The 14,202-nt window shown below is 37.4% G+C and overlaps 1 protein-coding gene across 2 annotated transcripts in view; it reads left to right on the plus strand.

Annotated features, from left to right (window-relative positions):
- Positions 1-14,202, plus strand: part of TRIM37 (tripartite motif containing 37) — a 152,635-nt gene that overhangs the window by 94,497 nt on the left and 43,936 nt on the right. For both annotated transcript variants that reach the window (XM_006832380.1, XM_006832381.1), the window contains 5 exons: positions 1,704-1,898; positions 5,336-5,644; positions 9,599-9,727; positions 10,079-10,268; positions 13,627-13,745. In XM_006832380.1, coding sequence (XP_006832443.1) covers positions 1,704-1,898; positions 5,336-5,644; positions 9,599-9,727; positions 10,079-10,268; positions 13,627-13,745 — 942 coding nt within the window. The remainder of the gene's footprint in view (positions 1-1,703; positions 1,899-5,335; positions 5,645-9,598; positions 9,728-10,078; positions 10,269-13,626; positions 13,746-14,202) is intronic.

The raw sequence follows: 14,202 nt of genomic DNA on the forward strand, positions 1-14,202 counted from the left end.
TCGTGTTGGGTCATTAGTGTCTAATGTATCAAGTTCTGTTCTTGAGATAGTCTCTCAAGTACATTCAGATGGGATATACTCATGATCATATTTTGATTGTTGGAGAGTTGTTTGAATTTTCTTCAGCTTCATGCTATGTTTGCATATGAACAATTGATGGTCTGTTCTATTGTCGGTCCCTGACCTTATTTTGGCTGATACTGAGCTACTCTGTCATCTCTTCCATAGATGTAGTCAATTTGATTCCTGTATATATACCATCTGTGAGGTCCTTGTGTATAGTCGCTGTTCATGTTGTTGTAAAAGGTATTTGCAATGGATAAGTTGTGGTCTTACCAAATTCTATCATGTAATCTCCAGCATTGTTTCTATCACCGAGGCCATATTTTTTCGTTTTTCTTCATGGTTGAATAATACTCCATTGCATGTGCTATATACCACATTTTGTTTAATCACTCATCTGTTGATGGACATTAACGTCTGTTTCTGTCTTTTGGGTACTGTGAATAATGCTGTAATGAACATAAGTTACACAGGTTTCTGTTTGCCTTTCTGCTTTCACTTCTGAGTATATAGGTGAGATTGGAAATGCTGGGTCCTGTGATATTTTTGTATTTGAATGTTTTGAGGAACTGCCAAATTGTTTACCACAGTGAGCTTGCCGTTTTGCATATTCTCCACCAATGGATGAGGGTTTCAATTTCTCTGCCTCTGTACCAATACCTGTTTTCTGTTTTGGGGGGCATGAAGCATGGTTTTATTTTTGCTTTTTATCATAGCCATTCTAATGGGGATGAGGTGGTAGCATTGTGGTTTTGATTTGCATCGCCATAATGACTAAGGACATTGAGCAGCTTTTCATTAATTTGTTGATTGTTTATATATCCTTTTTGGTGAAATGAAACAAGTTTCTTTAGAATATTTTTCAGTAGCTTTGTTGAAGGAGGTCACTTTTAACGCTTCATTATCTAATAGTTTTGCAGTCCTGGTGTGGCACTGCAGGATAATATGCTGGACTGCAAAATCAGTTTGAACCCCAAGGTCGGTGGTTCAAGCTCACCAACCATTCCTCAGAAACCCTATACAAGATCGCTGTGAGTTGGAACTAACTTGATGGCACTTAACAGCTAAACAACTAATATTTGATAGGCATTGTGCTTGGCACTAGAGAAATATAGTATTTTGTCCTTGGCTAAATGAGCTCAGTTCAATAGGTGGTGTTGATACTTGTTTATACTTATCTATAATGTACTTAGAGTCCTGGTGTGGCATTGTGGGTTAATGTACCAGACTGCAAAGCTGTTTAAACTTCAAGGTCTGTGGTTCAAGCTCACCAGCTGCTCCTTGGAAACCCTACACAGGGTCACTATAGGTCGGAACCGACTCTACGGCACTTAACAACAACATAATGTACTTGTCTGTAATATACATAGGAGTCCTGGTAGGATAAGCGCTAAACCATAAGGTCAGTTTGAACTTCAAGGTTGGCGGTTCAAGCTCAACAGCCGCTCCTCAGAAACTCTATACAGGGTCGCCATGAGTTAGAAACCTAATCGCTGGCACTTAACAACAACAGCGTAATATGCATAAGTCACTAGAAAGTTACGTCCGAGACTGACAGTGTTAACCAGCTTGGCTTTTTTCCTTTTAGGTATCCTTATATTTGTGTAAATAATATTGCCTGCATTTCTGTTTCTCTGCAGGTAGTAGTCATGGCTATGTGGGTGCTGGGAGCAGGATGCCAAGAAGAGCACATTTGTGCTCTGCTGCTACCAGTAGCTTATTAGACATTGATCCTTTAATCCTAATACATCTGTTGGACCTTAAAGACCGGAGCAGTATGGACAACTTGTGGGGCTTACAGCCTCGCCCACCTGCTTCACTTCTACAGCCCACAGGTATTATAATCATCATTTAAAATTTTTTCTTTCTTTCTCCAAAAGATCTCTTGAATTTTAATCTAAATGTTACATGTAAGTGTTGGAACATGGTTTATTTCGGTAGCAAATTGATTTTTAAAATTTTCTACTTAGCCTATATGTCATAGAAATGGCCTTTATATTAACCAAATTATTTTTGTTGTTGTTGTTAATGTTAAAAAAAAAACAAAGTAAAAATGTTTGGAGGAAGATTTTTCATGAGTTTTTGCTTAGATCAAATCTAATTGACAGTTTGAGTCATATGAAATACATTTGTCCTCTATGATTGGGCTTAGGTTAGCAGGGCTGTGGAACATATGTCCTGAAATGATTTGGTGTGACCTTTCCAAGGCAACCACAGTTCCAGCCATCTTATTAGGGGGAAGGTAATTAAATGTGTGACCAAATATAGCAGGCTAATTTTTAAGTTGATCATTTTGTATGACCCATGATTGCTGTTATATGTTTTGGCAGAAAAAAGGTTCCCCACCCCTGGATAAGCATTTTGCAGGCCTCATAATTCCCTAATATTCTAGTGAAACTGTGTCTCAATTTATATAGAAAAAGTTTGTTTTCTCATTCTTTAATGTTCCATGTCCTAAAGATGTATACGAATTGGCAGCAGTGTTTTATTTGTTAAAGAGAAATTGCATTTGTGTTACTTTATCATGACATAGTTTGTGTCAACTTGAACTTTTTGGAACTCTCACAGAGTCATTTTGGATAGCCAAGATTGACCTTTAAAAGCTGTATTTTAAAATCTATTTTTGTTAGAAAACTTGTAAAAATATGCTAAGCATTTTCTCAACTTTTTTAACAGTATTATACACATCAAATCAGTGATTTAGAACTTTGATCTTGAAGCATCAGAACTAATTTTTCAAACAAAGTCTGTGCTGGTATAGAAAACAGACTTAGAGCTACTCTGGTGGGAAGAGGACTCAGAGCCTAGTTCTTTTCGGTCTCTGTGTTCTTAAGGTCTACTTTCTAGAAACCTGCAGCTTATCTATTTGAAATACTGTCTCCAACCGGGCTGTATTTAAGTCCATGTGGGAGGTGGGGGTCCCCAATGATAATTATTTAGCTGACATTTTGAGTATGTTGTTGCATAGGCTTGTTCAGCTTGTAATACTGACAGCACGAAGATCTGTTTTCCACCTTTAGGTTGCTCATCATCTATGCGTCTGTCTTTCCTACTATAGTGTGAGAAGTGCAGCAGTAGAGGTATACTAGAGTACTATACACATTTAGATTGTTAAAGTTGACTTGGGAAAAGCTACTTGGCATTAGAAAAGAGGGGACATTTCTGGTTATATATAATGAGTTTGGGTTGGCAGAGAGCACAGGGAACAATACATATGAAAATATGGAAATGTAATAAGAGTATAGCTCATGTGTAGAGAAAGCTCCAAGTAATTCCAGAAGGTTTGAGATTCACCCTTCAGGTAGACAATAAAGCCACCAAAAGATGAGAGAGAAGGTAGAATCAGATAATGTAGACCTTGTATGCTATTCCAGGTACTTTACTAAAGGCTGTTGAAAGCCACACAAAGATTCTGAGCAGGGAAGTAGTGTGATCTGATTTGGGCTTTGGAAAATTGCTTGGGCAGCTTGGTGGATGATGGATTGACTGGGAACTATATGGATGACTAATAGCAGCATTATCTTTTATTTGCATTGTGTGTAACGTTCTGCAGAATGTTTTCACAAATATTTAATCTTCCAAGTCTCACAACAACCATGCTCAGTATATATTATGCATCTTCATTTTACAAATAAGAACATTGACTCAGAAGTTAACAGGACTTACAGAGAGACCCAGCAATGAAATGGTCTGAGACTAAAGAGGTCTGTGACTAAATCCTGGGTTTTGAAATCTCTGGTCATGTTCTGTGAGGAGTGCTTTCCATTTCAAGAAACAAAATGCTACTACTTATGGATGAAGTAATAAAGGCACTTGTCACACATACTAAGAAGTCTGAAGATTGGTGATTGCAGACTTACTGGGTTCCTGAAGACAGGGAGGGCACTGAAGGGGTTTCCCTGGGCTTTGCTTGCCTTTTCTCATGTGCTAGTGAGATAGCTGCCACAGCTCCAGGCTTCCCAAACTCTCAGGAAAATGTGTTGCTAGCAGGAAAAAAAGATTGGACAGAAGAGCAAAGTTATTAAGCCAAACTCTTAGGTTTGAAGTGAAGCTGCTCAACTGATTAGCTGACTTACTTTGAATATATTATATAACCTGTGCCTTAGTTTTCTGATGTATATATAACATGGTGATAATAATCATACTGTCCTCATGAGGTTGCTATGAGAGAATTAATGACTTTTTTATGTGTTACATAAAAAAAGCTCTTTTTAAGTGTTTGTTGAATAAATAAATATAATAAAAATGTCCTGTCAAGGTAGAAGTGACCGAAGAGATTTTCGCTAGAACCAGATCATCCACCCTTTCACCCTCTACTGTCAAAGAAGGATGGGTTAGACTTAGTCATAAACCATATTCCTTGGCACTGAAGGAGGCATCTAACCTGTCTGAGTACATCACTGCCCATCTAAGACCCTGTCATTTTGGCATGGTTGCAGTAGGGGAGGGTTATGAGGCACACTGCATTGTCTGCCTTTCAACAGTAGCAGGTATTTAAGCAAGGGCATCTCTGATTCCTGCTAATAAAGGCCTTATTCATTGTCTAGTTAGGGAACCTCTCAACAGCTTCCTGTTGTTTTTTAGTTTCGTTTGTTAATTAGATTTATTTGCTTTTTTGTTTTAAGTCAGTTATAATGTTCTTTGATTTCCAAAATTACCTCTTTTTCCTTTCTTGAAATTGAACAAGAGTGTCTTAATTTTTCTGGCCTGTATCTTGCCTCTACTTTCTAAACTTGAGTAGAGAGAGAAGAAATTAAACAACTCTTTTCTCGGGAAGAGAGAAAAAACTCACTATAATGGCAGCAAAGATTCAGTTTCTTGTATGATGTTTGATGGCATGTGACCGGATGTTCAGTAAATCAACTTTCTTAATTGAGTCAGAATGATAGATACACAGATTAAATGTTTAATTTCCAGATTTTTTTTTTCATTTCAATTATGAAGATAATAAAAGGTCAAGGTAAAAATTTTTTGATAAAAGTTAAAATATAAAGAAAACACAAAGTTACAGGGTAACTTTTAATCTTATGACAGTTGAATAAATAATTTAGATTTGAGTGATTATTATGTAACCCAGACTCTAACCTTAAAAGTGTGAGTAGTGTTAGCTGTCCCTTTATTTTCATTAATGGACTCTAGAGCATGCTTTTACTGTGGATACCACCTCAAGTACTTAGCTTATTGACAGATTTGCATATATGCAGAGTAGAAAATTGATTTTCATCTGTTGTCAGATTCTGTGTTAACATGGCTTGTCACTTTCTCTCTGAAGCAGCATATTCCCGAAAAGATAAAGATCAAAGGAAGCAGCAGGCAATGTGGCGAGTTCCGTCTGACTTAAAAATGCTAAAAAGACTCAAAACTCAAATGGCTGAAGTTCGATGTATGAAAACTGATGTAAAGAATACACTTTCAGAAATAAAAAGCTGCAACGCTGCTTCTGGAGACATGCAGACGAACCTGTTTCCTGCTAACCAGGCAGCTCTAGCTGCGTGTGAAATGGAAAATGCTGGTAGATTACAGGATTTGGGAATGGAGCTCCTGGCAAAGTCATCAGTTGCCAGTTGTTACATACGAAATGGTAAGTGAAAAAATCCTTACTAACGTCATCTCTCCCCCATACCATTTGGGAAGCTAGATCATTAGTTGTTTTTAGAATAATTATATTGAAACTTCTCTCTTCCAATGATGCAAGACTGCAAATACATGCAGCCTTTTTGTCATTTAAATTGGATTCTGTGTATTTTCTGCTGTATTCTTTTGTCTGTGGTTAAGTAGCATTGAGTTGGTTCCCCTGTGTAGGGTTTCTGAGAAACAGCTGATAGACTTGAACTGCTGACCCTGTGGTTCACAGTTCAATGCTGATTCTATAGAGCCACACCAGAAAGAGCTACTATTTCTTGATTGCTTACTTAGTGTGGGACAGTAAATAAGACAAAACGTTTAAGCTCATGTATCTTACATTCTAGTGTTGGAAACTAGCTATTAAAACATAAACACATAAAAATAATCTCAGGAAATAGTTTAAGTGCTGTTATGGAAAGAACTGTAGTGGGATGGGAGGAGCTGGTGAGGAACATCCTATTTAATTAGGGTAGTCCTTGGTGTCACTGACTGAGATGCAAAACATAAAAGGAAGAATCAGGTTCTGGGAATTGACAGACGACAGGAACATGTAATCAGAATTTTTTTACAAAAATATGTTGTGTTTGAGATGTCTGATAAATACATAGAAATGATATAGAAAAGTGTAGAAAGTGAATGGCACACAAATATGAAGTGAAAAGAAGAGGTCAAAGCTCGATAAAAACAACTGAGAATAGTAACAGTAAATAACAGCATCAGTTATTAAAGCCAGGGGTTTTGTAAGTAGGAAGGGAGTTTAAATGGAGAGGTGAAAGTTTGGCTCTGGACACTTTAAATAAAGGTCTGCTAAAGGAGGGATGAGGTCAGCAGAGGAAATTGAAAAGATTAGTCAGTAAGGTAAAAGGAAAACTAGAAGAGGGCAATATATCACAAAGTGGAGAAAACTACCTGTGTTAAATACCTTTGAGAAGTGTCAAGATGAACATAGGGTATCCCTTTTGAGAACCATTTTAGCAATACAAAATGCATCTCTTACCTTAGATTAAATAACCATATTTATATGGTCTCATTTTGAACTTATTCATAGAGGTTGAACCTTGTGAAATTGTCAGTTTGTAACAGTTTTTGACTTATAAAAATGCCAGTTTGATATGTCTCAACCTAATAGTTATTGGATAGAATAGGTTTGCTCTCTTTTTTTGTTTTGTTTTGTTTTACAAAATGTTTTTGATGATTCTTGATCTTTTACTCTCCCAGGAAAATATTTTGACTAAAAGTTCATTATATTAAAAGACTAATTTAGGGAATTGACATCTTTTCAGTGTTAAAGGGTCCATGCTTCTGAGTATCTTTCCATGTACATATTGGCCATGTGTAAGTCTATTCTAGGAGTCCTGGTGTGGCACTGTGTCATACTGCAAAGTCATTTAAACTGCAGGGTCGGTGGTTCAAGTTCACCAGCTGCTCCTTGGAAATCTAAACAGGGTTGCTATGAGTCAGAATCGACTCAATGGCACTTAACAATAACAATAACAGCAAAAAGCCCATTCTGATCATTTAAAAAATATGGTTATTTGTCTTTTTGGAGTCCTGGTATGGCGCTGTGGGATAAAGCACTGGACTGCAAGGTAGGCAGTTCAAACTCACCATCCACTCCTTGGAAATCCTATTCAGGGTCACTATGAACCAGAACTGACTCAATGGCACTTGACAACAACAAAAACGATTTGTCTTTTCACTATTAAGATGAAAAAGATTTTTATGTGTTGTAAATATTATGAACTACAAACATTTTCTCCTTTCTTTTTTGAATTGTCTTCACTTTCTTTCTTATTTGTGCCCTTTCATGTATAGCTTTAAATATTGATGAAGTCCACTTTATGTATTCATATATCTGCCTATATAGGTAACTTGTGCTTTAGGTGTCATTTAAGAAACCATTACCTAATTAATGGTCACAAAGATTTATACTTGTGTTTTCTTGTAAGTGTTTTATGATTTTGACTCTACATGAAATCTTTAACCATTTTAAGTTAATTTTTGTTCATGGTATCAAGTGACAGGTTAGGGTCCAACTTTATTCTTTTTTTTTTTTTTTCTTAAATGTTTTATTGTGAATTATGTGATAGTTTACATGGGAGAACATTAGCTTTACATTCCAACTTTATTCTTATGCAAAATGTCCCAGTACCATTTCTTGCAAAGATTATTCTTTCCTCATTAATTGTGCTGGATACTTAAGTTGAAAAGCAGTGTTTATTTCTGGACTGTCAATTCTATTTCATTAATTTATACAGGGGGCTTCAAAAATTTCATAAAAGATAATGGAAGTTTTCCATGGACTTTTTGAAGTCCCCTCATGTGCCTCTCCTTATGCCAGTACCACACAGTCTTAATTACTATGGCTTTGTAATGATTTGAAATGAAATATGAATGTTCTCTTTGTCTTTCTTCTTCAAGAATGTTTTGCTATTCTGATTCTCTAGCATTTTCACATGAATTTTACGATCAGCTTGTCAACTTCTATAAGAAAAGACAGCTAGAATTTTTATTGGAATTTTGTTGAATTTGTAAATCCATTTTTGGGAGTATTATCATCTTAAAAGAAGCCCAGGTTAGGTGCTTGCTGCTAACCAAAAGATTGTTGGTTCAAATCTATGGGAGAAAGATGTGACAGTTGGCTTCCATGGAAACCTGGGGGGCAGTTCCTCTCCATCTTCTAGAGTAGCTATGAGTCAGAATTGACTCAAGAAATGGGTTTTGTTTTGTTTTAAGTCTTCCAGTTAATGAATACAGAGGGTCTTTACATTTATTTAGGGTTATTTTTCTTTCAGTGATGTAAGTATTTTATTCTTTTTGATACTGTTGTAAATGAAATTGTCTTAATTCCAATCTCAGATTGTTATAGGTATATAAAAAGAAAATTGAATATTATATATTGATACCATAACCTGTAGCATATTTTTTTACCTGTAAATATGTCTCCATTTTTTTTTTTTTTACTTTATTGTTTTCATTCTATCTTTAGTTTATACATCTTAGGTCATTTTTTAAAAATGTATTTTTTGTTTTTCTAGTGTAGGACTGCACCCTAAAGAAGGGCACTTTCTTTATTAAATGCAAGCTCTGGCTGGAGAAGGTAGTTTGGGTATTTATAGGGCATTAGCTTTGCCAGTCCAGTTTTTCCATTTCATCATGGGAAAAGAATAGACAAAGAAGGGATAAATAAGTTAATTTGAAATGTTTTGCTTCCGCTTCAAAGTCTTCGGACTTACTAGGAATAACCTTTGATTACTTATCTTGCTGTCACAAAAGAGTTGCTGTCAGACATTTGGGTTCCTGATGGAGGAAGATTTCTCACTCTGTTCCTCAGGAGTGCTGCTCTGTTTCCAAATCATCCTGGGCTGCATCTGCCCGATGTCCACAATTGGCCCCTCCACACGTGCCTGGAGCTCCTCAGAAAGGAACCAGCCCAGCAAAGGCCTTAAATATATTCATTTTTAACAGTCTATACATTTTCTTCTAAGTATTGCTTTGGACACAAACATTTTGACTGAAGTATTGTAGTACTTTTGTCTAATTCACTATTGATTTTGAACTTCATCCCATAATAATGTATAATTTCCAAGAGTTTTTTTGTTGTTGTTATATTTTTGTTGTTAATACTGAGTTAATTGCAATGAGGTTGGTGAGTGTGTTTGGGATTATTTTTCTTATGGAATCTTCTGTGTTTTTTATGTTGATACTGTTCATCATGAACAATAAAATAAAAACGTTTTTGGCATAAAATACAAATAAACCAATTGGAACTTCAGAGTGTCCTATTTATTTTTGGCCACAGTAGACAGAAAGCACTTTCCATTCAAGGTCAAAATAAACCTCTGCGACCTGGGTAGTGAGTTTCATGTTATTTCATTATCTGCAGAAATGCTTTTAAATGTCTTTGCAGCTACAAATAAGAAGAACAATTCACCCAAGCCAGCTCGGTCCCATATCGCAGGTAGCCTATCACTTCGAAGAGCAGTGGACACTGGGGAAAATAGTCGTTCAAAGGGAGACTGTCAAACTTTGTCAGAAGGTAAATGTGGGTAGTTCCTAATGTCATTTATGGTGGATGTCTGTTTTGAAATTGACATTGTGTTGTAACTTCAGACTTTAAAAGGTAACAAAAATGCTGAAATTCGTGTTGTTGATGGACAACCGATCAGAACCCCCAGTAAGAAAAATTCAGTCAGTAGAGTGCATATTCTGGGCCCTTAATTTAAAATCTTTTATATAAAAGACTCTAGATACAAAAATTGTTTTTGAAAATTTTCTGCAGTTTAAAAATGTGTATAGAATAAGACTTGTTTTTCTAAAGTCAAAACATCAGAGAGAACTTTTCCGCTTACTTGCCGCCTTTCTAAACATTCCCCTTCCTTTTCCAAAGCCTCCCCTGGAAGCTCACAAACGGGAAGCAGGCACAGTTCTCCCCGGGCCTTGACGCACAGCAGTATCGGTGTTATTCTGCCCAAAACTGAAGACCGGCAGTGTCAGGCTTTGGACTCAGATGCTGTTGTGGTTGCAGTTTTCAATGGCTTACCTACTGTTGAGAAAAGGAGGAAAATGGTCATCTTGGGGTAATAACCATATTTATTAGCCTTTTAGTCTACATCAAAATGAACAAAAGGAATTTCCACTTTTTTGTTGATTCTTTTTAATTGACAGGATATTTGTTTTATTAAGATATAATCCTTAAAGCATCAGAGTCCACCTCTGTTTTTTTTGTTTTTGTTTTTGTTTTTTAACAGAATGAGTTAAAAGCAAACGTTCAGTTTAAATATGTTGGAGCCCATTTTCATGAAACTGGTGTGTAACCAGTATAAACTCGGCCTTCTGAAAGATTTGTGCAACGGGTTTCCCCCCACTACACACTTTAAAAAAGACATTTATGCTTTACATTAATTTTGGCTAGAACAAAGCCCTTCTACTTTTATCTCACCTTTTATGTCTTCTCTTATGAAAGTGTCCTCAAAACACATAGTTGGAATTGATTAAAATGATCTCTCCCTAAAATAAGTCTACTCTAGCCATGTCAGTGAGACTTACATCCATTCAAAAAGTAGAATGATTATAAAATGTGTTAGCTATGAATATGCTTGGTGAGACATTATTATCCATTTACTGATCAAAATTCATTTTTTAATTTAACCAGTAGAATTGTTTTACCTTTGAAAAAGAACCTTAAATTACATTTGATGCTGTTAAGTGCCCTCCAGTCTGTTTTGACTCATGGTGAACCTGTATAGGGTTTCCGAGGCTGTGAATCTTTGTGGGAGCAGAAAACTTCATCTTTGTCCAAACCATGGACCTTGAGGTTAGCAGTCCAGTGCTTATTCTCCAGAGCCACAGCACTCCTTGAATTAAATATATTTCTTATCCATATAACCCCAAACCTACTACCATCAAATCTATTCCAGTCATAATGACCCTATAGGATCAGAGCAGAGCTGCTCCATAGGGTTTCTGAGACTGTAAATCCCTATGGGAGCAGAGAGCTTTATCTTTATTCCTTGGAATGGCTAGTGAGTTTGAACCACCAACCTTGCTGTTAGCAGGCCACTGTTTAACCCACGGTGCCCCGCAGGCCTCCTTAGCATCCCTTAGGTTTGTTTAAAGGTCTGGATCATTACCCAATCTAAAAGGACAGGTGGTGTTTTTTTGATATTTTTTAACTCCTATTTAAGCAGTGAGAAATATAGTCATCAGGCTTGTCTTGCCTAATCACACAAGGAAGTTTCGAAAAGTTCTTGGAAAAAGCCCTTTATCTTTTAATTCCATTTTTTCCACACACTTTTTGAAGCCTTCTCATACAAGTTCCTTTTAAGTTGAAGCTGTAACTAGCTTTTTTTTTTTTTAAATGTTTTATTGTGAATTATGTGATAGTTTACATGGGAGAACATTAGCTTTACATTCATCCTATCGTATATATCATTACATTGCCATAGTTACAATCCCCTCCATGCATAATCAACCAACCAAAGGATATACCCCGCAAGCCTGCCCCCTGGTCATCAGCACACAGCCCCTCTCCCTCTCTGGGTTTAGAGTTCCCAACCGCTCCGTCTCTCCTTGTCATCATCTCTGCCTCCATCTCTGGCCTCACTGTTTCTCTAGGTAGGGTCCCGCACTGTGCTCTTCTCCCTTGATAGTCCCAGGGACCTCCGCTCCTGGACTGCAAAGTCAACCACTCCCCTCCTTTTGCTGCAAAACGTCCACTTTTACAGTCAGTCCTGATAGTAATTATTCACTATTGTACCACATGAGTGCTATCCCCATCTCCCTTCATCAGTCCCACCCAGACAGATTGGATACTACACAGTAGAGAGTCTACCTTTCACCACGCCCTCTGGATCTAGGCTTCCTCTTGAAAGCTTGTAAGCCAGTCACTTCTTGCCTTTGTACCCTCCCCCCCACCCCCATTTTGGGTAACCAGTGTCCAAGTTGCCCATCCCTGTCTACCCTGTGTATTGAGGGCGTGGGAATGATCCTCACTGTAAAGATTTGTTTCCTTCTTTTGAGTTACTGGATTCATAGGTATAGGTCAAGTTCATCAAATTGTATCAGATCACCCTTTTTTTCCTCTTCTTTCTTCTTCTAGTTGAGCTCTGATCATCCAGCCAATTGAAGCCAGGTCAAGTGGGTATTATCTGTAAGTGTGGGTGTTCTTGTGCATATGCCCTCTCTTCTTATCAGCTGGACACTTCAATCTGTCACTGACTCTGGGCCCAGGAATCCCCAGGTCTTGCCAAATTGCTGGCCAAACAATTCTGCACCTGGGTTCACAGGAGTGTATTGAATGTGATTGGACTTGGCTTGTTAACTAGCTTTTATATTTTATTTGTTATGGAGATAGTTGTATGCCCTTAGTTATAAACTCACAAACAAGATATATAAGCCATCATTTCGTTAAGTTTTCATCGTGAGTTTTTCTTTTTAAGTAAAATTAGAAAATTAGTATTAAGTAACAGTTTTCTAAGTCCTGCTTAATGTAGTGCTGAATTTTGAGACAAAAAGAAAATAATTGTTGTGTCACTGACTTTGTTGTTGTGTGCCATCGAGTCAGTTCCAACTCAAAGTGACCCTGTATGGGGTTTCCAACAAGTGACTAGTGAGTTTGAACCACTGACCTTGTAGTTAGCAGTCCAATATGTCACCTGACTTGTTAGTTGTTTTCGAGTAGGTTCCCAACCCATAGCGACCCTATGTGCAACAGAACAAAACACTGCCCAGTCCTGTGCTATCCTCAAAATTGTTGCTACACTTGAGCCCATTGCTGCTGCCACTGTGCTAATCTGTCTCATTGGGGGGGTCTCCCTCTTTTTCACTGACCCTCAACTTTACCAAGCATGAATCATGTTCTTCTTCAGGGACTGGTCCCTTCTGGTAATATACATGTCCGAAGTATGAGAGTTGAAGTTTGGCTGTCTTGGCTGCTAAGGATAATTCTAGCTATACTTCTTCCAACGCAGATGTTGTTTTTCTCACAGTCCATGGTACCTTTAATAGTATTCTCCAACACCATAACTCAAATGCATCCGTTTTTGTATGGTCTTCCTTATTCATTGTCCTACTTTCACATGCACGTGAGGCTGTTGGAAATACCATGACTTGGGTCAGGTGCACTTTAATCCTCATACTGATACCTGTGCTCTTGAACACTTTAGAAAGGCCTCGTGCAATAGAGTTATGTCATGCAGTACGCCATTTGATTTTTTGGCTGTTCCTTCCATGATTGTTGATGATTGATCCAAGCAAAATGAAGACTTGACAACTTCAATCTATTCTCCATTTATCATGATGTTATATTCATTGCTGGTGAGGATATTTGTTTTCTTTACATTGAGGTGCAACCCATACCAAACCAAAGGTTATGGTCTTTGATCTTCATCAGTATGACTAGTTATACAAAAATATCAAGTTATTTTCTCCTTTCAGGGCTAATGCTAAAGGAGATCATCTGGAAGGAATACAAATGACTGATTTGGAAAATAATTCTGAAACTGGGGAGTTACAGCCTATACTACCTGAAGGAGCTTCAGCTGCCCCTGAAGAAGGTAAGGAATAAGGAAGTTGTAGTTACTCGGTAGTAGTGGAGTGGCTAGGGCATACTGATTTTATTTGGAATGGCTACTGGGAATTGGATGGGTTAATTAAAAAGTTATTGAGACATTATTTGTCTAGACCTTCCTCCACACACTACTTGAAAGGACATGGCTTATTTGAAGAGGTGTTTATAGGTGGGGAAATTCATCTGCGTATTCAGTAATAGTGGAGGCTTGGTGTGGTTCTGTGAGTTAATGCTCTGGACTGCAAGGTTGGTTTGAATTGCAAGGTCGGCAGTTCAAACTCACACGCCACTCCTCGGAAACCATGTACAGGGTTGCTGTGAATCGGAACTGACTCGACGGCATTTAACAACAATTCATTAATATGTGTTAAGCTAGCTGCATAATGCCAGGAATTAAATTTTTTCTTCGATTTGAAAAGATAAATTAGATATGCTTATAGTCC

The sequence above is a fragment of the Chrysochloris asiatica genome, unplaced genomic scaffold, assembly GCF_000296735.1.
Source record: "Chrysochloris asiatica unplaced genomic scaffold, ChrAsi1.0 scaffold00007, whole genome shotgun sequence".
Taxonomy (NCBI): domain Eukaryota; kingdom Metazoa; phylum Chordata; class Mammalia; order Afrosoricida; family Chrysochloridae; genus Chrysochloris; species Chrysochloris asiatica.